This window comes from Sorex fumeus, unplaced genomic scaffold (assembly GCF_029834395.1).
Source record: "Sorex fumeus unplaced genomic scaffold, SorFum_2.1 ptg000226l, whole genome shotgun sequence".
NCBI lineage: Eukaryota > Metazoa > Chordata > Mammalia > Eulipotyphla > Soricidae > Sorex > Sorex fumeus.
In genome coordinates, this window is record NW_026606283.1 from 899,603 (window position 1) to 925,969 (window position 26,367).

The following is a 26,367-nucleotide window of genomic DNA, read 5'->3' on the forward strand; positions in this document are numbered from 1 at the left end:
TGCTACAGTGCTATTTTTGGTTTATTTATTTATTTATTTAGGATTTTTGGGTCATACCCGGCTATGCTCAGGGGTTCCTCCTGGCTCATGCTGTCAGGAACTACTCTTGGCGGTACATGGGGGACCCTATGAGATTCTGGGAATCAAACCCAGGTCGGCCGCATGCAAGAAAAATGCCCTCCCCGCTGTGCTATCGCTCCAGGCCCAAGAGAACCGACTTTTAGAATTTAAACACACAAACACCTTTCACTGTCCGCCTCCCCCCTTCCCCTCTTTGTTTGGTTTTTGGAATCACACCCAGTGATGCTCAGGGGTTCCTCCTGGCTCTGCACTCAGGACTCACTCCTGGCAGGGCTTGAGGTGGGGCCCTATGGGATGCCGGGGATCGAACCTGGGTGGGCCGCGTGCAAAGCAAATGCCCTCCCCGCTGTGCTATGGCTCCAGCCCCGTCTGCAAGGCCCTTGGCTTTTCGACACTATTGTTTCAGCTCTGGGTTTCACAGGACTCTAGGCCACAGCCCAGGCGTCCCCAGGGCTTTACTTGGTGTCTGCCTTGTGGGTGGACTTTCTTCCTTTCTTCAGCCATCACGGCCAGAGGCTGAGGAGGAAAGGCGCGGTTTCGTACCTTCATGCCGTTTAGCTCTTGAATTCCATTTCCCATCTGTCTCACTGCAGCCGCCACTGACCTTGGTTTTGAAAAAAGTCTGTAAGGAAGCTGGCAGCTCACCTCACAGCCCTCCTCCGCTGCCTGCAGCCCCCCTGCCCCGTGAGGGTGTCCAGGAGAGGCCAGTGGTGAGGTTTGGCCATGAACAAATACAATTTCTTGGGGCGTGGGTTTGTCCGTCCCCAAATCAGAATGCACTTTATGGGCGCAGCTGTTAATAAAACAGATGTTCTCCAAGCCTCTCTCCAGCCCGGGACAGGACGCGGAAAATTGCTGTCCCTTTATTGGGTGCTGAAATCAAATAAAAATCCAATTAAAGTTTAATTCACCTCATCATTTTCTCGGTGGCAGCGCCGTGCCGCCAGCCCCGGGGCAGAGCCCTTTGCAGCCTCTGCCTGGGTGACATCCGTCACCTTCAGCCCCGAGCGCCCAGAGGTCAGCGGCTCCCGCACCCCTCCCCCAGCGACCCCTGAGCAGAGAAAGGGGGGCTGGTGTTTGCCACTAACGGGAGGCCAGGAGGCCGGGGAGGGGTGCAGAGCAAGATGAAAGAACAGAGCAAGCGGCTGGACGAGTCCACTGAGGGCCCCCTCTTTTCTCTGGGGTCTCCATGGCAACGGCAGGAGAGAGGCAGATATCCCAGCTATGTGACCTGATCTGCCCCCGGCCTCGGGCGTGAGCCACAGAAACACCCCGGGGACCCACGGCCACATGTGCCAACTTCACCCTTACACTCTCTATCCCCCAGACAGGGCTGGAATCTGGGGGTGTGGGGGTGAAAGTCCACGCACTGCTCACCTTCATCTAATGCAGAGAGCACTGTAGCACTGTCCTCCCATTGTTCATCAGTTTGCTCAAACAGGCCCCAGTAACGTCTCCATCGTGACACTTGTAGTTACTGTGTTTGGCATATCAAATATGCCACGGGGAGCTTGCCAGGCTCTGCCATGCAGGCAGGATAATTCGGGAGCTTGCCGGGCTCTCCGAGAGGGACGGAGGAATCGAACCCAGGTCCGCCGCGTGCAAGACGAACGCCCTCCCCGCTGTGCTATTGCTCCAGCTCATATATACACACATACATAATGCAAGAAGTGTGATGTGCAAATGAAGTTCTTTTGCAGCTGTGTCGTTGTCTCATGTGTCTCCACATCTCTCCCCTCCTCCTCCCCTGTTCGGGACATCCGGTCACCTAGTGCCCACAGCAGTGGATGGAAACTTCTGGTCACCTTACACCTCAGGGCAAGTCTTCACCCGAAGTCCAGAGATCCAGCTCACATCTCTGAGGGAACCCGCCCCGGCTCCTGGATTTGGCATTTGGGTCCGTCAAAGATGGAGAGAATAACACCTGACGTGGCATTATTTGCCACAATGCCCAGCTAGTGACCGTCCACGTGGACACAGGGCCCAGGGGTCACCAGCAATGCCTGAGAACTTCTCCTCCCATATGGAAGAGGAACCCTCCTCTTCCACGACCCACCTCGTGTATTTTGGTTCAACAGTAAGAAAAAGTGGATCCTTGTTGCTTGCAAAAATTAGATCTGAGAATGTAGATTTTAAAAACCTAAAGGGTATTCAGCTTTATGTTTTCTTCCCAGCAGAAGCCATATTAGGGGAATACATGTCACTGTCGCTGTCGTCCCGTTGTTCATCAATTTGCTCGAGCGGGCACCAGTAACATCTAACAACAAATTGTGAGACTTGCTGTTACAGTTTTTGGCACATCGAATATGTCACAGGGAGCTTGCCAGGCTTTGTTGTGTGGTAGAGGCACTCTCGGTAGCTTGTCAGGCTCTCCAAGAGGGGCAGAGGAATCAAACTTGGGTCCATCGCGTGCAAGGTAACCGCCCTACCTGCTATGCTATCACTCCAGCCCTGGGGATACATGTATATATGTATTATATATGGGCTGGAGCCATAGCACAGCGGGTAGGGCGTTTGCTTTGCAAGCGGCCAACATGGCCGACCCGAGTTCGATTCCTCCGCCCCTCTCGGAGAGCCTGGCAAACTACCGAGAGTATCTCGCCCGCATGGCAGAGCCTGGCAAGCTCCCTGTGACGTATTCGATATGCCAAACACAGTAACAATTGTCACAATGGAGGTGTTTCTGGACCCGCTTGAGCAAATCAATGAACAATGGGAGGACAGTGACAATTCACAATGACATGTATTATATATATATATATACACACACACATACATACACATATATACATACATACACATATATGGGCTGGAGCGATAGCACAATGGGTAGGGGATTTGGCTTGCATGCAGCCAACCCGGGTTTGATTCCTCTGTCCCTCTTGGAGAGCCCAGCAAGATACCAAGACTATCCTGCCAGCAGAGCCTGGAAAGCTCCCCATGGCATATTCAATATGCCAAAAACAGTAACAACAAGTCTCACAATGGAGACATTACTGGTGCCCGCCCAAGCAAATCGATGAACAACGGGAGGACAGTGCTACAGGGCGGAGCTACACATATACACATTGGTTTGGGGGCCACACCCAATGATGCTCAGGGCTGACTCCTGGCTCTGCACTCAGGGATCATTCCTGGATGTTCTTGGGGGACCGTACAGGATACCGGGGATCAAACCGGGGTCAGTCGCATGCAAGGCAAACACCCTCCCTGTTGTACCTTTGCCCCAGCCCCATTTAAAAAATATTTTAAGCCAAAGACAAAACTCCAGAGAGGCTTCTGAGCATCAGCGAATATCATCGGGCTGGTAGCTCTCTCTCTGGTTTTTTGTTCTCTGGCGCGATAGCACAGCGGGTAGGCGTTTGCCTTGCGCGCAGATAGCCTGGCCAAGCCGGGTTCGATTCCTCCACCCCTCTCGGAGAGCCTGGCAAGCTATCAAGAGTATCTCGCCCGCATGGCAAAGCCTGGCAAGCTCCCTGTGACATACTCGAGATGCCAAACACAGTCACAACAAGTCTCAAAATGGAGACGTTACTGGGCCCACTCGAGCAAATCGATGAACAACAGGAGGACAGTATTTGTTTTTGTTTTGGGTCACACCCAGTGGTGCTCAGGGGTTACTCCTGGCTCTGCACTCAGGAATTCAAGAATCACTCCCAGCAGGGTGCAAGGGACCCTTGGGGGTGCTGGGGGTTGAACCCGGTCAGCCGTGTGCAAGGCAAACGCCCTCCCCATTGTGCTATCGCTCTGGCCCCTAATTTTTGGTTCTGTTATTGCTATAGGACCATCCTAATTCCCAAAACAAGAAAGCAGACAGGGGCCTGGAAAATACTCACTGGCTTGAGGGGCTTGTCTGACAAGTACCCCCATATTATGAGTTCTACCAGCCAGGCTATCACATGGTTCTGCTGTTTGAAATCCCCATGAGGGAAAGTGTAAAAAAAGTTACTGGGGCCAGAGCAGTAGTGTAGTAGGGAGGGCTTTCTCCTTGCACGTAGCTGACCCGGGTTTGATCCCTGGCATCCCATGTGGTCCTCTGAGCACTGCCAGGAAGAATTGCTGAATGCAGAGCCAGGAGTAACTCTGGAGCACCGTTGGGTGTGACCAAAAAAAAAATGAAGGAAGAAAACCGTAACATTTACATGTTAGTCCCTTGAAACACCAGGGTTCATTTCTGCTGCACCTAGCGAACTCCTATTCATCCTTCAAATCCCAGTTACTGAGTTGCCTCTTGTGGGAAGCCTCCCCTGTCATTCTGACTCCATAAAAGTATATGTTCCCTTGTGGTTGGAGCATCTGTGAACTATTATATCCAAATCACCCAAAGGTTATTTATTGTTTGTTGGTAAAGATCCTTGAAGGCGAGGGGCCCAGAGCGAAGGGGAAATAGATCATAGTCGGTGAATGTTGGTTGGGTTTAATCGAATGGTTGGCTGGAGACTGTTCCCTTGTGAATTTCACTCTATGTAATCTCACCGTGATTGATATAAAACGATTCCTCTTCGAGTTAGAGGTTTAACAAACGTCTTTATTAAAAGGATTAAAATGACAAGATATCGGAGTGTCCTGGAACGTCCCAGATATAGGCCAGATGGCTTCAAAGTCTCAGAATATCCGCAGCTGAGATTGATCTCGTTTGACAAAGAGAGCTTCTCATTGGCCCTGGCAGGAGATGTTTGGCAGAACTTGGGCAGGGACTGGATCGGTAGGGTGGGGGAATGTTTCAATTAATTTTAGTTGCCGAAGGGAAAGGATTCGCTTCCAAGCGGTTTGCGTCTGATCTGATTTTCCTAGCCCGGATCTGCTTTTAGATCTCTTCGTAATTGGTTTAATCCCTTTGAGTGCTATTCGGCTCTTTTTTTTTTTTTTTTCCACAGCGGCTCTGAGCAACTCACTTTTAAATGATAACAAAACACTTGTTCTAAGGACTCGCTAATTGAAGAACTAGATTCTCCTGAGTGTTTAGGTTCTCGGGGAAATTAGGAGGACTATTAGTGCAGAATTGCTTCCAAAGAAATGAAAATTATAGGGGCTAAATTAACGTGGATTAGGAAAGAATAGGGGAGCAGTGAATGTAATCTTTCTCTGGCTGGAGGAGTATTAAAGAATTTTGTGACACTTGCCCTTGAACAAAAAAGAGGCTTGACTTGGCTCAACTCCAATTCCAGAGTGACTTTCAACTCCTCGTCCCCCCAATTTTACTGTCTTGGGAACCTTGGGAGATGCTTTTCCCGACTCACGGCCCCGCTGTCCCCAGACCCTCAGCTCCTCCCACTTGTCTCCTGAGTTCTGCGTTTCCGGCCTGGGCCTATCAGAGCGTTAGCTGAGCAAGTATTTAGGTAAGCGCGCCCTTGAGGGTTGATTCTCCCATCCCCTGCCTGCCCATTCCTCCAGCAAAACAGCTTTCTGGTGGTCGAGGGCTCTGGCCTCTAAAGTTTGTTCTTAACGGTACGTTCCTGTGTTTGGTTTCACTGAAGGCGTCCCCTCTTGGTCCCTCTGTCCCAAAGGGCTCCACCGACCTGTGCCATCGTTGGCCAGAATCCCACCAGGCATGGTCTGACCACCCCAGAAGGCTCAGGAGGAGACCCGCCTCCAACAGAAAGGGCTGCGTTTCCCCGCCTGGCGTGCAGTTCCGTTTTGCAGTGAGGCAGGAGTGAGATTCTGAGCACTGACGGTGGAGGCCAGGGGCACAGCCCAGGTAGGCGGGCGTGGGACGTGAAAGCATGGGAGTGATAACAGGGAGGAAGAGAGGGCTGGGTCCCTTCGCTCTTGTCTGCAGTTACAGCTTGGTCCCCTGGGAAACAGCTCCTGAAGGCGGGAAGCAGTTCTGATGTGGCTGGATTGCTTGGCTGGCCTCTTTCCAAAGAACTTGCCATCAGAGGGACTGGAGTGATAGCACAGTGGGTAGGGCGTTTGCCTTGCACCCGCCGACCAGGGTTTGATTCCCAGCATCCCCTATAGTTCCCCCGAGCACTGCCAGGAGTGATTCCTGAGTGCATGAGTCAGGGGTAACCAAAAGCCAAAAAAAAAAACCAAAATTAAAATATAACTTGCCTGCCTTCAGAGGAGAAGAGGAGAGGGTGGGCTTGGAGGTGTGTGTTGGGGGCCTGTGCCCTTGCTCTTCTTCACAAGCAGAGACACACGGAAGACCCTGCTCTCCCAAAGTGGGGTGTCCCATGCAATCTCTGCTAAAACCAAATTCGGACTTCAGCGATGGCCCTGGGGGGAACCCCGTGAGCCTTCCCAGACCCCAAACCGCCTACAATTGTTACACTTACACCCAGGACAGGCTGGTAGACACACGACAGCAGGAAGCAGGGTCCCAGAGAAGAAGCTGGAAAACTGGAATAAATTTATTCCAGTAGACAGCGCCATGACCCTCAGCAAATCTTTCAGGCCCTCTTTGAACAAAAACTTGGAGAAAGAAGCCTCTTTCCATAGGTTGGGTTCTCGGGGAAAACAGCGGGTGGAGGAAAAACCTTAATTTAGTTTTTTTGTTTGTTTGTTTGTTTGTTTTCCAGGGTGCTGGATGATGTTCTTCCCTGCTGTTGTGGGGAATCTTTGGGGGTGATCTGTGTTTATTTGACTTCATTTGTACTCAGGGAGCAGCAGGGTTGGGAACCTCCCCCCCCAATATAGAATAGCAACGTGGTTTATTTTTGAGACAGAAGAAAGAGGGGTCCAAGATAATATGGAGGACCCGCCCTTCCTGCACATTGTTAGATTTGTTAGATTAGTGCTGTCATTCCGGATCCACCCACCCGAGTGATTGAAACAGCTTGATAAGATGATAACATTTTGATCTCGTGGCTGGAGAGAGAGCCGAGAGAGCCGGCCAAAATACACAGTTTGCTTGACTACTTTTTTGAGCAGAGAAACAGAGATAAATCTTACTGTTCCTTGGTCCTTCCTCACCGACGGGAGCTCGAATTACTCTCTGGACATTGGATTAAAGGGATGAGCGTGGGGTTGGCCGCCCGAGAGCACAGCTGCGTTCACTCTCACCCACGTCCTAAATTATTCTTCTCGCTTTCGGCATTTTTCTTTTTCTCAGGGTTATCAGACAGTTTCAAAGCATCTACTTTATCCCTATCGCCCTTTATACTTTCCACTTAATTAAGCTGCTAAGAAGACATATGACTCCCGAAAAGTCTGCCTAAAAAACGTTCTGTTCTGTCTCCCTCTCTCTCTTACTCTCTCTCTCTCTTTCTGTGGATTCTGACTTCTTTGTATTTTTATTGTGTGTTTTCTTTTTCTTTTTTCTTTTAAAACAGCTTTATTGATATAATTGACATACTACACACTTCACACACTTACAGCATAAGAATTCGTGATTTCCAAAATATTTACAGAGTTGTGCAAACACCATCACAATTTATTTACTTTTTGCTTTTTCTTTTTGGGTCACACCCAGCGATGCACAGGGCTTACTCCTGGCTCATGCACTCAGGAATTACTCCTGGCGGTGCTTGGGGGACCCTATGGGATGCTGGGAATCGAACCTGGGCTGCTGCATGCAAGGCAAATGCCCTACCCGCTGTGCTACTGCTCCAGCGCCTCACATTAACTTCTGGTCTAGGCTGTTTTCGCATAAGCTCAAGAAGTTTCTGGAGACTTCTTCAGAGAACCTTGTTTTCTTTTTTTTTTTTTAGCGCAAGTATAATTGCGATCCCCGGGGCCAGGGGAAAGAAATGAGTATAACCCTATGTCTCACCCCGATCAACATCATCCTATTCATTTTATGGAAATTGCCGTTAATATTCTGAATTAATTAGATTGTACAATCAGTTTCGAGCGCCTAATGCAGTGGCGGGTAAAATTTAATAATGCAATGAATTTGTTATGGAAATTTCAAATTTGAGGACCCAGATGAAATTCCAACATGAATTTTGCATGAAGAAAAGAAGCAACATAGTTTTGTCAGAGTAATTGGCTTTAGTACGAGGAAGAATACCCTCAGCATCATTTCAGTCCGACTCATCACACAATGCTTCCCAGCTTTTCTGATGAACCCCCAGACTCGGTAAATACCAACAGGGTGCAGGGCTGATGGGTCCTGCCTCAGCAGGCTCCATCAGATGCCTAAAATGTGTATTAATTATCATCTCCGGCAAAGACTGGAAATCCTATCCCATTCTGAGTCGCTTCCCTTGGTTATCACAGGAAGCCCGGCGCTGTAATCTTCGTCGCAAATAAACATCTTCCATTTCTAGCATTATATCATCCCATTCCAGGAAGACATTATCATAATATGAAATAGATGAACAAGGAAAGAATTGTCAAAACCGAGATGGTCATGAGAAAGAGTGGGCTTCCGGGGCTGGAGCGATAGCACAGCGGGGAGGACGTTTGCCTTGCACGTGGCCCACCTGGGTTCAATTCCCAGCATCCCATAGGGTCCCCTGAGCACCACCAGGAGTGATTCCTGAGTGCAAAACCAGGAGGAACCCCTGTGCCTTGCCGGTGTGATCCACAAAAGCAAAAGAAAACAAAAAAGAATTGGGTTCCCTCTCTCTAGCTGGGCGGCGGTCTGGCTTAGAGAGAAAGGATGTTGCAAAGTGGTCCAAGTTCAAATCCCAGGCCCTGTGTGACTCCGGGTAGGTTACCCAACATCTCTGAACCCCAGTCCCTCTGATGGCCAAGGAAGGGGAATGAGTTAAATGAGCAAATGCATGGCTTGCTCGTGCTTTTCTATCCTCCCTCTTGGCTCACCTCCAAGCCAGCTTCCCTGTGATATTGCACGTTTGCCTTGTTTTTTTTGGGGGGGACAGTGCTCATGAGCTACTCCCTACTCCTTGTTCTGTGCTCAGGGCACTCTATTTAATGCCAGGGATTGAACCCGAGTCAGCTGCATGCAAAGCAAGCCTCTTAGCCCCTGGAATGATGTCTCTGACCCTCTTCTATCTCTTACAAAATTGTGTGTGTGTGTGTGTGTGTGTGTGTGTGTGTGTGTGTGTATTACATCCAGTCAGGGGAGGGAGGAGAGGTGTACTCTGCCAGTTGTGTAAAGGTGTAGATGGGGAGGGGGTTGTATCGTCAGAAAAATACGGAAACTGTGAGGCTTAATGACATGGTGTCAACAAGGAGGCCAGGACGCAGGGCCCAGAGGGCATGCGTATAGCATGTAGGAAGGACCTCAGTGCAGAAAACAAGACCCAGGGGCTGGAGCGATAGCACAGTGGATAGGGCGTTTGCCTTGCAAGCGGCCGACCTGGGTTTGATTCCCGGCATCCCATATGGCCCCCAGCACCGCCAGGAGTAATTCCCAAGTGCAGAGCCAGGAGTAACCCCTGAGCATCGCTGGGTGTGACCCAAACAGGAAAAAAAGAAAAAATGTTGGATTTGACTCAGGAGTCAGCCCTGAGCATCGCTGGGAGTGACCCAAAAAAGCAAAAAGCAAAAAAAAAAAGGTAAAAAAAAAAAAAAGAAAACGAGACCCACCCTGGGAGGGAAGAGAAGAAAGCAGAGGTCTGGAAGCAGGTGGGCATTCAGGGAGCAGGAAACACCCAGAGGGCCAGCCCCCCTTCAAGAGGCCGGACAAGGAGCAGGGTAGTCATCAGATCTGGCAGCTGGGAGTCATGGGTGATTTCCAATAAAGCGATTTCAAGAAAATGATGGGCGCAGACGTCAGACGGTCATGGCTGGTGAGTGAAGGCAGGAAGCGGGTGTAGATAAAGCTTATGAAGAAAGATAGAGGCAGGGGAAGACAGGGAGGGCAGAAATGGAACCCAGGAAGGCTCTCAGGCAGGAAGTCAGAGGCCTAAAGCAAAGTAGACAGGACGGGACCAGGCCATCTCGGTTCAGCCCCTGGCCTGGTTTCTCCTGGTGAGAACCCGAGTGAGTCACTCAGGACATCAGGAAGAGTCCTCTGAGGAGATGCTCGGCCCAAACATGCCCCAGCGACTAACACGTTTCCAAGGTGTCTTGGGATTGTCTGGGGAGGCTAAAGACATGGGTCCAAAGCCCAGTTCCGGGAAAGAGCTTTGCCAGGGCACAAAAGACTGTATTTCAAGCACGAGGCTCCTTGACCCCTGGGCTTTATTTATTTATTGCTTTTTGGGTCACATCCAGCAATGCTCAGGGATTATTCCTGGCTCTGCACTCAGGAATTACTCCCGGCGGTGTTTGGGAGACCATATGGGATGCCGGGGATTGAACCCAGGTTGGCTGCGTGCAAGGCAAACACCCTACCCACTATGCTATCGCTCCGGCCCCAACCCCTGGGCTTTAAAGGGCACTTGAGGTTATAATGGATTTGATTGCCAGAGCACTTGCTGGGGAGTCCTGTTGGAGTAGGCTCGTTGCTGAGCGCCAAGGAGGGCTACGGATGACTGGGAATGGCTCAGACCACCACCATGTCCCCCCGGGGGGGCGGGCGCAGGAAGCAACACTGCATTCCTGGAGGCAGCGAGCGAGCGGGCGTTCCCATCAAAGGCCAGGCAGTGCCTTCCTTGAAAATGCCCTGGCAAGAGACCCCAGGCAGGACAGTTGGAAACCCCCTAAAAGACCATTGAAGCATTCTCCCTCTTGCCTTGAGTTGTCCACAGTCCACTCTACTGGGTGCCTTTATAATTTTTTTTAACTGGGTGTCTTTTTTTTTTTTTTTTTTGCTTTTTGGGTCACACCCGGTGATGCACAGGCAGGGGTTCCTCCTGACTCTGCACTCAGGAATCACTCCTGGCGGTGCTCAGTGGGGAGACCCTATGGGATGCTGGGAATTGAACCCGGGTTGGCTGCGTGCAAGGCAAACACCCTCTCCGCTGTGCTATCGCTCCAGCCCCGAGTGTCTTTTCAGAAGAAATTTGTGGGATACTCCTAGGAATCATCTGCACCCACAATTGGGGGGAAGGTACAATTTCTTTACTCTGAGACACTCTTCTCTCTCCGGGGAAACCCCTGTTTCCATCGGAATTGGCTCCCGCTCTCCCTCGCTTCCCCTAAACACAGCACCTGTAGCCTGGGGAGCCCAGACTGGGCTGGGACGTGACTGTTGGCACTGGGTAGCAGGTCCAGTGGGAATGGTGAGTCCCCGCCGCCCCCTTCCCCGGGCACCTGAGCCATAACGCTGTGGGAAGCAGGTGGTGAGCCCACTCTCGGGGCTGCCTCCCCCTTCTGGGGCTCCCCAAGCTCCTCCTGGCAACTCCGAGGCCTCTTTGGTGCACAGCTAGCAAAAACAATACATGTACCCATTCCCCTCTTGGGGCTCCAGCCCTGTGGCATATTCAGTAAGCTGAGTTCCTGGTGTTCTTTTTCTTTTTTTTTTTTAAATTTTTATTAGTGAAACACCATGAGGTACAGTTGCAGACTTAGAGATTTTTGTGCTTGGGTTTCAGTAATACAATGATCGAGTACCCATCCCTCCACCAGTGCCCATTCTCTACCACCACTGATCCCAGTCTCCCTCCCATTCCACCCTGCCTCTGTAGCAGGGCATTCCCTTTTGTTCTCGTTCTCTCTCTCTCTCTCTCTCTCTCTCTCTCTCTCTCTCTCTCCTTTTGGGTGCTGTGGTTTGCAAAAGAGGCACTGAGTGGCAAATAGAATTCAACAACTCATCAAAAAAGATCATACACCATGACCAAGTCAGGGATGCAAGGATGGTTTAACATTTGGAAATCAATCAACATAATCCAACATATCAACAAAGGTAAAGGTAAAGGTAAAGGCCCTCCCGTTGATCTTCGATTTGCTCGAGCGGGCCCAGTAACGTCTCCATTGGAGACTTTGTTGTTACTGTGTCTGGCATATCGAATACGTCACGGGGAGCTTGCCAGGCTCTGCCGTGCGGGCGAGATCCTCTCGGTAGCTGGCCGGGCTCTCCGAGAGGGGCGGAGGAATCGAACTCGGGTCGGCCATGTTGGCTGCGTGCAAGGCAAACGTCCTACCCGCTGTGCTATCGCTCCAGCCATCATTTGGAAATCAATCAACATAATCCAACATATCAACAAAAGAAAAGATAAAAACCAGATGACCACATCAATAGATGCAGAGAAAGCATTTGACAAGATCCAGCACCCGTTTATGATGAAAACCCTTGCCAAAATGGTGTTCTTTTTCTGCCCAAACATTAGTCGCCTCTGCTGACGCTGGCCAAGTAGGCCCAGTAAGACATCTGCCTGTAGGAGGTCCGGCTGGGGAGAATCTCAGAGAAGTTCAGTGTGATTTCCATGGTGTGGGGTGCATCCCCCCTAACTCAGCTGATGATCCTTGAGTCACCCCCAAACCCGGGCGCAGCCTGCCAGAGGCTTCTGAATTTTGGAGGGAATAGGGCCCTCATTTGGGTTGTTACTCTTTGGGGACGGTTGTGGGGGTACCGGAGAACGGAACCTGTGTCGCGGACATGCCAGGCCTGCGGTCTAAAACGGCCCCTGGCTCTGCAAGGCCAGGCCCTTCCCACTGTGCTTTCTCTCCAACTCCAGACTTTTCTGATAAGAGAGAATTTCAGGGAACATGCGTGGAAGCGGTTAATTACAGAGCCTTAAGATCACTGATCTGGGGCTTTATTTATTACTTATTTTGCCTCTTTTTTGGGTCCCACCCGGCGATGCACAGGGTTTACTCCTGGCTCATGCACTCAGAAATTACTCGTGGTGGTGCTCGGGGGACCCTCTGGGATGCTGGGAATCGAACCTGAGTCGGCTGCATGCAAGGCGAATGCCCTACCCGCTGTGCTATCACTCCAGTCCCTGGGCTTTATTTTTTTTACTTTAGGTGAGCCAATTCTCTTTCTCACATGTAATGAAATCTTGTTCATCTGTGTACTGAGTAACTAACTTGAATAAATTCTCCAATAATGCTAGCATTCATAACTGTACGTATATTTTTGTTCCATAAATAGAGTACCCTACTCCTTGCAGACATTGGGATAGGCTGTGGGCATGCATAGAAACAGATTTTCATAGGAGGAAAATAAAGCAATACAGACCAGGTCAAGCCATTTTTAATTTTACAGCTATTTTTCCCTTAAATAAAAATTCATTTCACAAAAACTTTCTTTCACAGAAATGAAATCAAGACTGAACAGCACATACGCTGACTTCAATCACTTTTTGAAAGTCACATTAATTTACCTCTTGGAACCCAAGTTGAAAACAAAGATTAAACAGAAGATGAGAATTTAAATAAGGGTCCCCGCGTTTTTTCGCAGTGGAGATAATTTCCATTCGGCACCAACATACCTGTGCTTCAGAGGCTGAGGAAACGGGCCTTTCTGCAGCAACCCTGATAAGTAGAACTTAGACCAATTTTTAGATTAATTGTCTCACGAGTACATTTTGCACTGTGCGGGCTTGGTGCGGTCTGGAATAATGAGATTACAGGGGTGGGGGGAGGTTGAATAATTTGATTTCGACCCACCCCAAAGCTTAATTACCATAAATCAATCAATTCCGCCCCCAATTCATTGGCGGCCACCACTGACTGTTTGAACAGCCCGTGCAGCGCCAGGAATTCTTGGAGGCTGCGAGGGCCCAGGACTGAAAGCTCCAGTCCTTCACCGAACCTTTGAGCATCTCTCCGATTCTCCTCCGGTGCAGAACCTGCAGCTCGGCACTGTTACAAGCAGAGCATAGGGGGCCGGAGAAACAGCGGGTATACCGGGCGTTTGTTTGCTTTGCACCCTGCCGACCCCGACCATAAGGGATGCAGATTCCCAACATCCCTTAGGGTCCCCCGAGCACCGCCAGAAGGAAACCCTGAGTGCACGAGCCAGGAGGAACCCCTGTGCATCGCCGGGTGTGACCCAAAAGCAAATAAATAGATAAATTAATTAATTAAAAAGCGGAGCATCTCTCTCCAAACAGGCCTGCTCGGGCTGGCTTTTACTTCGTTTCTTTAAAAATAAATAATTAAAAAATCTCTAGTTACGACGATGCTTTTTTTTTTTAACTTCTCACAGCACTACTCAAAAATAAAATAAAGTAAAATCCCCAACCGAGTCGGTCCGGGGAAAATCGGCCCCAATGCGTGAAATCGCCAGAGCCCCGGGGACCCGCGACCGCGGCGGCGGCCGCATGGGAAGCCCCGCCCCCCCCACCAGACCCCCTTTAATCAGCTAATTAACCCCGTTTCCCGGAGGCTCGCGCGGGGGGCGGGGCCGGCCTCGGCCACGCCCCCGGGGCGGCGGCGGTCGGAGGCGGGGGGCGGGGCCTCGGCCCGGTTCAAACTGGACGCGGGAGGCGCGACGCGGGGCTCGGCAGGTGCCCGCGCCCGCCCGCCCGGGGCGGCACTTCCGCCCTTACCTGGCCGCGGCCGGAAGCCACCTCAGCCGGGCACCGCCCCCACGCGTCGCTGGAGTTGGCGTGACAAGGGCGAGGCCCCGGAGACGCGGGCGCTCGCGGAACGCCCCCCATCCCCCCGCCGCACGCCCCTCTGCCCCGGGGGTCTCCGTCCCTTCCCTCGGGAAAGAGGGGCGAGAAGCCAGAGTCCATAAAAGCGACGAGCCCGGGGTGGGGGGTGGGGGAGGCTCGCGCGCCCGCGGCTCTCAGAGCACTTCCCGGTTACGGCAGGCGGACGGGAGCCGGGCCGCCGCCGCCGCCGCCGCCGCGCGCCTGCGCCGTGAGCCGTCCAGCCGGGCGCGCGCGTGCACGCGCGGGGAGGCGAGCGCAAACCGAAGGGTGCGCAGGCGCAGCGCCGCCCCAGGAAGCCGAGGCCTCCTCGGTGACGGGCGCGGGCGGCGCGGCGCGTGCGTCGAGCGCCGCGGGGGGGCGGGGGGCGGGGCCGGGCCTCGCGCGCGGCCGCGGGGCCGGGCGCGCGCGCGCGCGAGCCGAGCGGGCGCGCGCCGGCGCGAAGAGGGCGGCGCGGAGGGCGGGCGGGCGGGCGGCGGGGGAGGGCGGGCGGCGGGGAGCGGGCGATTTTGGTTAAAATATTCAAAATGGCGGACGGAGGAGCAGCGAGTCAAGATGAGAGTTCGGCGGCGGCGGCGGCGGCGGCAGCAGGTAATCATTACGGCACTTTACATATTCATATTCATACTCGGCCCGGGCGCCCCGCTCGGCCGCCCCCCCGCCCCCACCCCGCCGCGGCCGCGGGCCGCTCCCCCCGCCCGCCGCCCGCCGCACCCACCCCCGCCGCGCGCGCGCCGCTCGCCTTAGCATAATTTATTAGTACTCAGGATTATTCTAATTAACGGCGGGCCGCGGGGGGCCGGGCGGGCGGGCGCCGCGCCGAGGGGGCCCCGAGCGGGCGCGGCGCGGCGCGGCCGGGCGGAGCCGGGGTGCGGGGGGGTCCCCGCGGCCTCGCCCCCCGCCCGCCGGCGCACCCCGCCGGCCGGGCCCGCCGCTCCCGCCGCCGCCGCCGCGGGTCGGGCGGGCCGGGGCGCGGGCGCGCGAGGACAATGAGGCGTTTGGCAGCGCGGCGGCGGCGGCGGCGGCGGGGGGCGGCGGGGGGCGGCGAGCACAATGCGCGGCGCGCGCGGGGGACCCCCTCCCCCCGGCCTGGGGGGCGGCCGCCCCGTCGCGGGAAACCCCCCCCCGCTCCCTGGCGTCTCCCACCGCCGCCCCCTGCGGGGCGCGCGCCCCTCTCCCCCCACCCCCACGCCCGGGCCGCGGGGGAACCGGGACCCCCGCCGGCCGCCGGCCCGCCGCGGCCCGCGAGGTCTCATTTGAATAATGTCTAATTCGGGGAGGTTTATATTATTGAAATGGCCGCCCGCCTCTCCCCGCCTCTCATGTTTAGTAATTCCGACCTTTTAATAACAGCCACTCACAGCCCAACGCCGGTGTTTATATTTTACATTCGCCCCATGTGCTTTTGTGGTTCGCGATGATGATGCTTTTTTTTTTTTGCTTTTGCTTTTGCTTTTTTTTTTGCATTTTTTTTTTTTTTGCTGCTGCTGCTGCTCCTCTCGCTTCTCTCCTTTCGGTCCTGCTGCCGCCCGGACCTCCGGGGGCCCGGCGGGGGGCCTAGGCCGCGGGGGGGGGGATCCTGCCGCGCTCCCGCTGCCGACCCCCGCCCCCCGCCCCCGCCCCCGCGAGCGCCCCCGGGGGTCGTCCGAGCGGCCGAGCCCCCCTACCCCCCCATCCCCCCGCTGGCGCGGCCCTCGGCGGCCCCCGGACGGGCTCCACGCGGGCCGCGCTGGGATTTTTAATTTAAAAAAAAAAAGAGAGAGACTTTTTCTCGCAGTTGGCATCAGCGGCGGAGGTGGGCAGGGAGGGCGCTTTGCGACCCCTTCTGGTTTTTGAGGACTCGCTCCAGCAAACGACTTGGGGGGGTTGCCCGATCTCCCTGCCCTTGGCCTCCCCCCCCCCCGCCCCCAACGCCAAGTCCCGCCAAGCCCCCCTCTCCGCTTCCCACTGGCGCTGATGGAGTTGTGAAAGCGTGGGATGGGTGGGAGGTTTGCAGGGGTCTTGGGGGGCTGGCGGTGCATCTCGAAACCCCCACGGGCAGCACTTGCTTGGGTGATTTTCTCCTCCTCCAGCCTCTTCTCATTTTAAAATGCGCCTGCTGGTAATTTGGGGCTCCCACTTTTCCGAAACATGTCGCTTTTTAGACTAGAGACCCCCTCCCCGACAAATGGGGGCTCTGTGTGTGTGTGTATGTATGTGTGTGTCCCCGTTTGGCTCTTGTTCCCCTCCCGGAGTGTGGAATAATCACTCTTATGTTTCGTGTCCCCTTAGAAGCGTGGGCTGGTAAAAAAAAAAAAACAATGAACTTTCGCTCTTTGGAAGAGGATTTCTGGCTCCCCCCCCCTGCAAAGTTTTTTTTTCCCTTTTGTATAGCCCGGGTGCTTTCCAGAGACCGGCCTTGCCGACTTATTATTGCTTGAGTTAGACCCTGGAGGTTGGTGCTAGGGCATCGGAGGGCCACTTTCCTGGCGACGTCAAATTTACGAGACAGTTTGGCTCAACTTGTAATAAAATTCTGGATCGGCTGGGCCGAAAGCAAGTGCTTTTCAAATGACCTCTTCGCACCATTTTCCCTCCGCTAGACGGGGGCCCTGCAGGCGGCCAAGAGAGGGGTAGGGGGGGAGGGGACACCAAGTCCTGTCGCTTTCCTGAGACTATTCAGGTATGAGGCTTCCGAGACCGAAGCATGAGGCAGGCCGAGTGGACAAAAGCCGTAGCGGGATTTCATGCCTTAGCCAGCATATGTTTTTGCACCCTCATCCCAAGATGCGGTGAAACTGGTGATGTCATTGGCCAGAGGACAAGGTGCAGTTAATTTGATTGATTGTCGGGAGGTGAAGTGGAGCCGCGGGATGAGGCCTTCTCCCAGGGAAACCGTTGATCCCGGGACAATTTCCTTTTGCACCGCCATTTAACCCCCACCACCGTGGCTGGCTGCAGAAATTTTGGTCCAGGATGATTTGGGGAGGAAAATAAAAGCATGCCTTGCATTTTATAAAATAAAAATTCTCTGCTACCCCAAAAAGGGTGAATGTTGTGAACTGACTTCATTTGGCTTGGCTTTCCACTCTGTTGGAGAAATTCATTTCTTCAAATTCTTGAATGGAGACTAGACTTGAAATAAGTATGACCACAGCCGTGATCCATGTGCCTGCTTATTTTAGACGGGCTGCCTGGGATCTTTGTAACCTCAGCTAGCAGTACTCTTTGTAAGCCCAGATATAGTAAGAAGCTGTTCTTGCTTTTGCTTTTTTTTTTTTTTTAACATATTAGCGTAACGGAGACCAGTAAGAGACCATTTGCCTTGTAACATTTCATCGAATAAATTGATATCAAAGAGAAAGAGCAAGGTCATCTTTTGAGGCTTAGGTTGAAATCCTAGTGTTTAAAATAAGGTAGATTACTTCGAACATAGGCTCTGCAAATAGTTTTTTAAAAATTCAAAATTCGCTTTGGATTTGCCTTAACTTAGTGTGGACACGTTTTAAAATTTCATTTCCACGTGTGACTTTTAAGATCTCTTGTGAGGTGGTGGTTCTGCATGTAATTCAGATTTCCGTGTGAGGCGAGGTTCTTATCCGAGTTTCATTTCTCGAGAGCGAGGTCTGGAATGCGGTCGAACCCGGCCCTGCCACTGGTCGCTTCTGAGCCTTTCTCAGCTGCCGGCCTCGTGCTGTAGGTCAGGTGACTTCCCACAGCCTCGCAGAAAACCCAGAGTCCCTTCCCTCTTAATTTGTCCCCTTATTCAATTAGAAGGTACTTTTGAAGTTGGAGTTCGACAATGCATGTGACAGCTGGCCAAATGCTTTTAATTTCTCAAAGAACTGTTGTGCCGCCAAACCATTACTGTACAAATTATTGCCTTCTTCCCCAAGCTCATTTCTCATTCCTTTCATTTTGTCATTGTCAATAGTCCCAGTAGTCAGGGAAAATACAAACAGCCACTATTAGCAGCTTTGAATGGTGTTCGGCTGTAGTTCCCACTTACCAGTCTCAGCCGATGGGTGCTACGGAGCAGAAGGAATGAAATGCACTTCACTGCTGCTTAGGTTGAAGTCCCTGTCAAAGCTGTTATTCATCTGCTCTGCAGATCTTGGGAGACGTTTAGGACTCCGAACGTTGTGTTTTTCAAGCCACCAGAGATGCTTAAAGGAACTCTTAACTCCGTTCAGCAGGTGGTTTTAGAATGACAGCTGAAAGTCTGAAAGCGGCCTTTCATAAGCACTTCCTACTAAACATGTAATATTTAATAGTAGTTGGAGTTTCTGGAGTTCATATGATTTCATCTGGAGTTTGGTGTGTGTGTGTGTGTGTGTGTGTGTGTGTGTGGAAGATGCAGCTTTAGAGCCTGCCACTCGCCTTCGTGGACCTCGTAAAGACTGTTTGCTAGTGATGGAGAAGACTACAGAAGTCATGATTTCCTTTTTCTTGGTTCATTTTGTTTGGGTTGAAAACCCACCGCTTTAGCCTGCGCGTACTAGTGTGTTTGCAAGCACTAGTAGAATTAATTTTCTTCGAAAATACTGGCTAGTGATCATTGCTACTTTGCTTTATTTGGGGGAGGGGCATTTGGGTCACACCTGGCGATGCTCAGGAGTTACTCCTGGTCCTGCAGTAAGGAATCACTCCTGGCGGTGCTCGGGAGGGACCACACGGGATGCCAGGGACCGAATCCGGGTCAGCCATGTGCAAAACAAACACCCTACCTGCTGTACCATTGCTCTGGCCCCACTAATTTGCTTTTTATACCACAGTGTTGGGTCAGTGACATAGTTTCAGAGAGGAGTAGGCTTAGATGTCTCATTTTCAGAGGGCAGGTGCTTTTCCTAGTGGATGCAGTTGCATTTAGAGCTATTCACAGGACTATTGTTTAGAGAACCGAGTCAGTCACAGACCAAAAGGCCCTGGTAGGGTCCCTCTGCTCTTTCGCAGGCATTCAGTGTTAAGTGCATGAGCAAACATGTCTTTTTATTTCTGGGAACAAATCTAAAATTGGGTTTTAGAATATGGAACTTAATTGAATAGCTGTATCCTTCTGGATTCTTTCTTCTTGACTTTAGGAAATTGTGAGCCAGAATTTAGCTAAATTCTTATATTCTTGTTATGTTATTTAAAAGTGACAATTTAGGGCTGGAGCAATAGCACAGCAGGTAGGGCGTTTGCCTTACGCATGGCCAACGTGGGTTCGATTCCCAGCATCCCATTGGGTCCCCTGAGCACCGCCAGGGGTAATTCCTGAGTGCAGAGCCAGGAGGAACCCCTGTGCATTGCCAGGTGTGACCCAAAAAGCAAAATAAATCAATAAATAAAAGTGAATTTTTTTGGGGGGGGATAGAAAGGTTTACAGTAGAGGGAAAAGGAAAGAAACTTCGCAGCTGGGAGGAACTTAGTATAGGACTAAGTTAAGTGATAAATCTTTTTGAAGACTGGGGACTAATGCTCGAAAGGCATGTTCTACTTGGGGGGGACACACACCCCCAGATTCAATTCCTGGTACTGCATAGTTCCCAGAGCACTGGGTGAGTATTGCTGAGTGAGCCTCCATCCCCAAAGAGTTCTTTTTGAGTGGAATCAGGGTTGAAGGAGTAATAGTTGAGGTTCTTGGAACGTGGATATTTTCTCCACATTATTGATATTTGTGAATAAAGAGGAACTAAATAACTTTGTTGAAATTTATTTTGTCTTTGGAATTGGGGTTTTTTTTGGGGGGGGTACTGAAATAGTTTTCACTGTGTACCAAATGGGCAGTTTTAAGTAGTCTTTGGCAGTAATAGCAAAGGAAACAAAAATAGCTCAAGTGGACCTATTGCCTGACTTACTGATGGGTTCTGTCTATTTAGAGTTTGGAAGATAAGATTTGTTTTTGAGTTTTAGAACCTCTGATTTGAGCAAATTCTTTCCAGACAGTGCCTATATAGGGCTCCATGTGTTTTTACTGTGGATGCTGATTTACTGAGCATTGATGCGGCATACCTTGCTTGTACTCAGTGACTGCTGCCTTTGTGGCTTTTTGTTTTTAATTTCTTTTTCCCCGTTAAACAAATACTCAACTTTTCAGCTTTGCCTGGATTTTGCTGACAGAACTAGTGATAAACAAAAGCAGAATCAGCAAATGACTAGGTTTATCAGATTCTTTCAGAGAGCTGTCTGGGAAACTGGATGTTTCTCTAGAAAAGGTTATATTTTAGTAATTAAAAAAATAAAAGGGAAGCCCAGTGACAAGCGCCAGGCCAGCGAGGCTCAGTAAAGGCGGGCGACTGGGCCCAGCCACGGTGAGGCCAGTGTGGCCTGTGTGTGACTTAGTTCCTCCTCCTCTAGAGTCGGGTTTGATGTTGGAATCCTGGTGGTAATATAGAAAGCCAGCAAAACAATACAAAAATCACATCTTTTCTGGACCAGCGAGCTTTCTGTAAGAGATGACAGATGGGAATGGTTGGGAAACGCACGTTACATGGCAGCGTGTTAAACACTCTCGATTGTGTTTAACCTGTGGTTGCCTTAAATAATGGATCCGCGCTGATGGGCTTCGGACTCTGCCGAGTGAACAGTTTCAAAGTGATTTAGCTGTTTTCTTGTTCTGCAGTACACTTAACTCAAATGAAAAACAAAAACATAAAACTTCTTTCTCTCTTTTTTTTTTTTTGCTGATTCATACCACAGGAAGCTAGAAAATATTAGAATGAAGCTTTTAAAAATTGTTATTAAAAATTTTTTTAGGAGAAAGCAAGTAGATTCCAGGGAGCTGTTCCTATGCCAGGTGTCTGGAGAGAGCAGGGCATGCAGTGTATACCTTGTGGGACAACATGGAAACAATGTATATAATTACGGATTCAAATCTCTAAGATAAGTTGCTATCAGGGTGTGTCTAAGTTAGAGCCTGTCAGCAAACCGTTACTGCTGCAAGTAACTTAGATACAATCTATCCTCAAGCCTTGGCTTTCCCTGGGCAACTTTCTCCGGCTCCGTGTTAACTGGGGAGTCTCTGGGCCCCCCACCAGGCTCAGTGTCTCCCCCTGCTATACTGCCGCTAATCTGAGGGGCCTAGAAATAGCAGGTGGGAGTTTGTTTTGGTCTGGGGGGGCGTGCTCTGGGGAGCAGCTGGCGCTGGGGATCAGCTCCCGGCTTCCAACCCACAGTGCCGTGACACTGGCCAGGCCGGCAGGAAGAGGGGGCGCTTGTCTCCCACCTGCTGTGCCCGGCCCCAAGGGCAGGATTGGCAGGATTGGCCTGTGGTGGACAACGTGAGCATGTTATCCCGAGAGGACAGAGGAGCCGAGCGCTCTGTGGAGTTACTCCAGGTGCTGTGAGGCGGTGCTGGGTCCGAGGTTCAGGGGAGAGGGAGAGGCCCTTCCGCCTGGTCTTCGCAGCAGGAACGGTCCCACTTCTGGACCCCAAGTTTTGTGCTTGGTCTCGAAGACACGGAATTGGCAAACTGGGTCCTCGCTGCTGGCCGCACTCCAGTGTCCAGATGACAGTGGCCTGGCTGTGGTGTCCCCTGAGCGGTGCTGGGGCTCCTCTCCACCTCTTTCTCAGGGCCACCTCCTGGCCTCGCCTTTCGGATTGTATTGCTCGATTGCTTCTGTCTCGAAATTCTGGTTCTGTGTTTCACGTGGGCTCCCTGACACCCTTTTCTGGAGCACGACAAACATCAATAAATAGCTTAGCCCTGGCAGAATGCAAGTCTCAAGTTTATAGCCACGCTCCTGTTTTCCTTGCCTCAGTTGGTCCTTTCAGGCAAGTGTTGTTAGACCCACTTTATAGTCAGATGATGCTCACAGTGAATGCCTTCCCCCGGGTCATGCGCCTCACGTGGGCGGGTGTGTGGGGCAGGTGCAGGGCCTGCAGGGCACTGCTCGCGTGGCCTGTGCCCTGGGCGACGGCAGGACAGGCCGGGACTGGCTGAGTGTTTGGCTGCAGGGTGGGAGCCCATTTCTGTGGTTGTTCCAGGCTGTGCTGGGATCACGGCCCTTAAAGGGGTTAGCAGCAGCTTAGAGCCTAGGGGATCTGCAGGCCTGGGGTATGGAACTCACCTGGCTTCCGAAGGGAAGCAGGTGCCCTCTGGAACTAGATGGGTAAGGTGCTTGTCTTGCATGCAGCCGGCCCCAGTTTGATCCCTAGCATTCTGCAGGTCCCCCTCAGTCCACCAGAATTGTTCCCTGAACACAGAGCCAGGAGGGTCAGCCCCGAACACCACTGGGGGATGGCCCCCAAACCAACCAGATGTGCTGCAGACAGACCTGGGGTTGAGCCCCGGGCTCTGGCCATCTGTGGCCGCCGCCCTGACTCTGCAAGGTGGGACTTGTGGTGTGAGCGGGACACTGTGACAGGTGACAGCAGCGGTGCTCTCTGAGGCCCCGGCCGGTCTGTTCTACAAGTACAGTGAAGGGGCGGCTACCGAGCACGTCATCCTGTTTGGGGTCTGCAGGGTCTGGTGTCACCCCACTGGGCTGTCTCCCGCCTCTCACTGTGCCCCCTCTCCCTCCCCCCCAGTCCCCAAAAGCAGCCTGCCTTTCCCCAGACTTGGCCTGGGGGAGCTGTTCCGGGCAGCCCTGGGGTACTTCTCCCCCAGCCCCGTCTCCTGTACCCCCAACCTAGACCCTAGTGCTTGGTCGGGCCTGTGCTGCTCACACGGCCCCTCCCTCAGCGGATGGCCGGGGTGGCTTGGGACAGTAAGGGCAGCCGGGAGATGGGCTTTAGGCACACACACACACACACACACACACGCACGCGCGCGCACTCATTCATTCACTCATTCACTCACGCACTCAGTCACTCCCACGCTCATTCATTCACTCACGTACTCAGTCACTCATTCGCTTATTCATTCACTCATTTACTAATTCACTTGTTCACTCATTCACACACTCACTTACTCCCAAACTCACTCATTCACTCACACACTCATTTAAAAGTTTTCACGCTTTTTTTTTCTTTTTTTTTCTTTTTGGGTCACACCCAGCAATGCACAGGGGTTACTCCTGACTCATGCACTGAGGAATTACTCCTGGCAGTGCTCGGGGGACCCTATGGGATGCTGGGAATCAAACCCGGGTCGACTGCGTGCAAGGCAAACACCCTACCTGTGTTTGTGCTATCACTCCAGCACCAAGGTTTCACACTTAAAAAAAAAATCATTAGACTAATTATAATTTGCCCCCCCCCCCCCCCAGCAGTCGTACCTGGCCGGGCTGGCGGTTCAGTGCAGCGGCTAGAGGGCATGGTCCCTGGGAGACCGGGTCGTCCTGGGTGGCGCTTGGTGACTGTGCAGTGCTAGAACTTGAACCTGGGTTGGGTGCGTGCCTTGCGCGCGCTATCTCTGCCCCTCACTGTTCTGGGGTAGAAGGGGGCCTGGAACAGGGGTGGGGGCTCTTATAGATCCTGCACAAATCACTCACCTTTGCTGGCCCCAGAATTCTCATACGTTATGAATTGTCTCCACACAGATCGTCCCCTCTTAAGCTGTGAAATTCCTCAGAAGCAGCTTTTAGGTGGAAACCATTAAACAGAGCAGGCCCTCGGATAAAACAGAGACTAGCTCCGCGTTAATCTGGGTGTCATTTCAGACATTCCAGAGCACAAAGCCCGGGAGACCTGGCCCCATCTTTGCAGCTGAAGAGCTCACTGCAGTACAGATGGGTGGGCTGGGAAGGGTGCATGTCGAGTCGGAGCGTCTCAGCAGTGTCGGGGATTCTATCAGTTCCCCACTGAAGTACGAGCTGCGCCCCATAATTAACCAACATGACGGGTCCCTGCATGTTCATTTCAGTATTTCTAGAGCGGCTTCTGTTCCGACTTCCACGTGCCATACGTGAGATGGAGTCTTGGGAGGGGGTGGACGGTGCCCCTGGCCTCTGTTGGACAGATTGCACACTAAAAATAACTGCTCAGCAGTGACTGCGGGGAACCCGGGTGATTCCGAGTGCTCTGAATCAGACAGGGCTGGGCCGCTGCCTCTGGGCTAGGGTTTGGGGTGTCCCATTTACGGCGAAAGTCGAAGTGGACCATGAGTTAAAGCGGCCCAAGGCTGGCGGTGGGAAGTGGATGGAAGATGCCCTCAGCAGAGGGCGAAGCCCCTGACGGGCAGGGGGCGCGGGGCTCACCCTGGAGCAGTGAGGCTGAGGCAGCGCCTGGACACAGCCCTCCTCTGGCCTGTGGGTGGCCCTGCATGCTTTCAGCAGATGAGCAGCAAGCAGGATGAACAGTGTGACCTCGGGAGGTGTGTGCAGTTGTCATTCTTCCTTGTGGTGCAGTGAGGAGGGGTTGCGGGGCACGCCTGGGTCTCTGACCCTGTTTGGCTTCGGCAAGGGCTTTCAGGAACTCACTTCCGGTCAGTTGGTTGATGAAGGGTCTCCCGGGATCTCTGATTTCCTTTTTGCGCTCGCCACCTGCTCCGGACCAGCTGTGGGCTGAGCTGGTGTGTGGGTGATAGATCTGGGGAAGGTGAGGCGGGGACGGTCAGGCGTCTGCGCGCTGATTAGAAATGCGTTTTGACGCTGTTTCTGCCCGTCACGAGCCTGGGAGCTCACGACGCCGGAGCATTTATGGATTTCTGTTAAGAATTATATTTAAACCCGAGCAACTTGCAGATGTCCGCGCGCGCGTGCACACATCATTTTCATCTAAAATGTCATTTATAGTGTTTCCTTCCCCGGCGGGCGGGAGACACAGTTGGGGCTTTGTCAAGTCACAGACTCTTTTGATTAGCGTATATTTGAAATAATTTAAGGCTTCTCAAATGAGTTGTGACTTAAAGCGGATATTTAGGCAACTCCTGGGAACTCGTTCCCGGGTGCCGCTGCTGTCAGCCCCAGGGTGGCATTCTGCAGAGGAACACGGTGACTGTCATGAGGGCTCAACTCTCAGTGCTCCCGGCCCGCCCAGCCATATCCCCTCCGTTTCGTCGTGTCCCCGCTGCCCTGTTGCGTGCTCGTGGTACTTTTCTTTGCACTGTGCCCCTCCCCTCCCACCCTCCGAGTGCCTGTGCCGTCACCTGTGCTCAGCCAACGGGGGTGAGAGGCATCTTCAGTCTCGCCAAGCCTGGGAGGACAAACGGACAGGCCCAGCTGGTGCTGGAGCGTTTTCCCTCTCCCAAAGCTCCAGTCACACCTGGGCGGCTGCCTGCGTGGGAAGGAACGCCCTGGCCTGGCCTGGGGTGTCCCGGTGTCTGGCACCCCACCTGCCCCAGCGGTGCCCTTGAGCCCAGGGATGCAAGTGTATGTCCTGCTTCCACGCTGGTTTCTTTCGAGGGTTACCCGAGGCAGAGGAAGCGTTTTGTTTGCCGGGTGTAATCTCAGCTCTCAGGGCTGAAGTCAGAACAAAACCAAGGACTCCCTGAACTTTGTCTCGGGAACGGCTTCTGGGGCACAAATGGCAGAGGGTGGGTTGGCGATGGAATTCAGAGTGGGCCGAGCCCGAGGGAGCAGAGGCCCAGAGAAGCCGCCGGGGACAGTGGCGCCCCTTGGGGAATGCTGCCATATGGTCCTCAAGGGACAGCTTTGCCGGAACCCGGTCTCCCAGCTGTGCCTCCTGGTCAGGGCCGGCTGGGGTGATGGCAGGGTGTTGATGGACAGCCACCCCTTCTCTCCCTCTCTGTCTCTGTCTCTTTACTTTGGCTTACTTCTCCTGACTTGTGCTCAGGGATCACTCCTGGCAGTGCCCAAGGTCCATTCTGGGTGCCAGGGATGGAACTTGGGTCGGGCACGTGCAAGGCCAATGCTCCCCACTGCTCTCCTCTGGCCCTCCGTTGTTCCTCTGGGTGCCTGTTCTCATGTCCCCTCTGTCAGCAGCATCCAGTGACAGTGTTTGATTTTAAAGACGTATTCTCAGGAACAGATCTGCAGGACAAAGAAGTGACCCCTGTCAAACCGGCCCTTTCTCGGACTGGTTTGTTTTCTAACTGGTGTCATCGGGCCTGTTTCCCAGTCACAGTGTCTCGGCTTTGCTG

General features: G+C 52.7%; 2 protein-coding genes across 2 annotated transcripts in view; one reads left to right on the forward strand and one right to left on the reverse strand.

Annotated features, from left to right (window-relative positions):
* The window catches only part of ILDR2 (immunoglobulin like domain containing receptor 2), a 211,067-nt gene that overhangs the window by 101,939 nt on the left and 82,761 nt on the right, over nt 1-26,367 (reverse strand). The gene's annotated exons all lie outside the window — the stretch shown is intronic.
* POU2F1 (POU class 2 homeobox 1) overlaps nt 14,951-26,367 on the forward strand; it is a 79,257-nt gene continuing 67,840 nt past the window's right edge. Inside the window, exon 1 of the mRNA XM_056108599.1 lies at nt 14,951-15,014. Within this exon, the coding sequence (XP_055964574.1) occupies nt 14,951-15,014 (64 nt within the window). The remainder of the gene's footprint in view (nt 15,015-26,367) is intronic.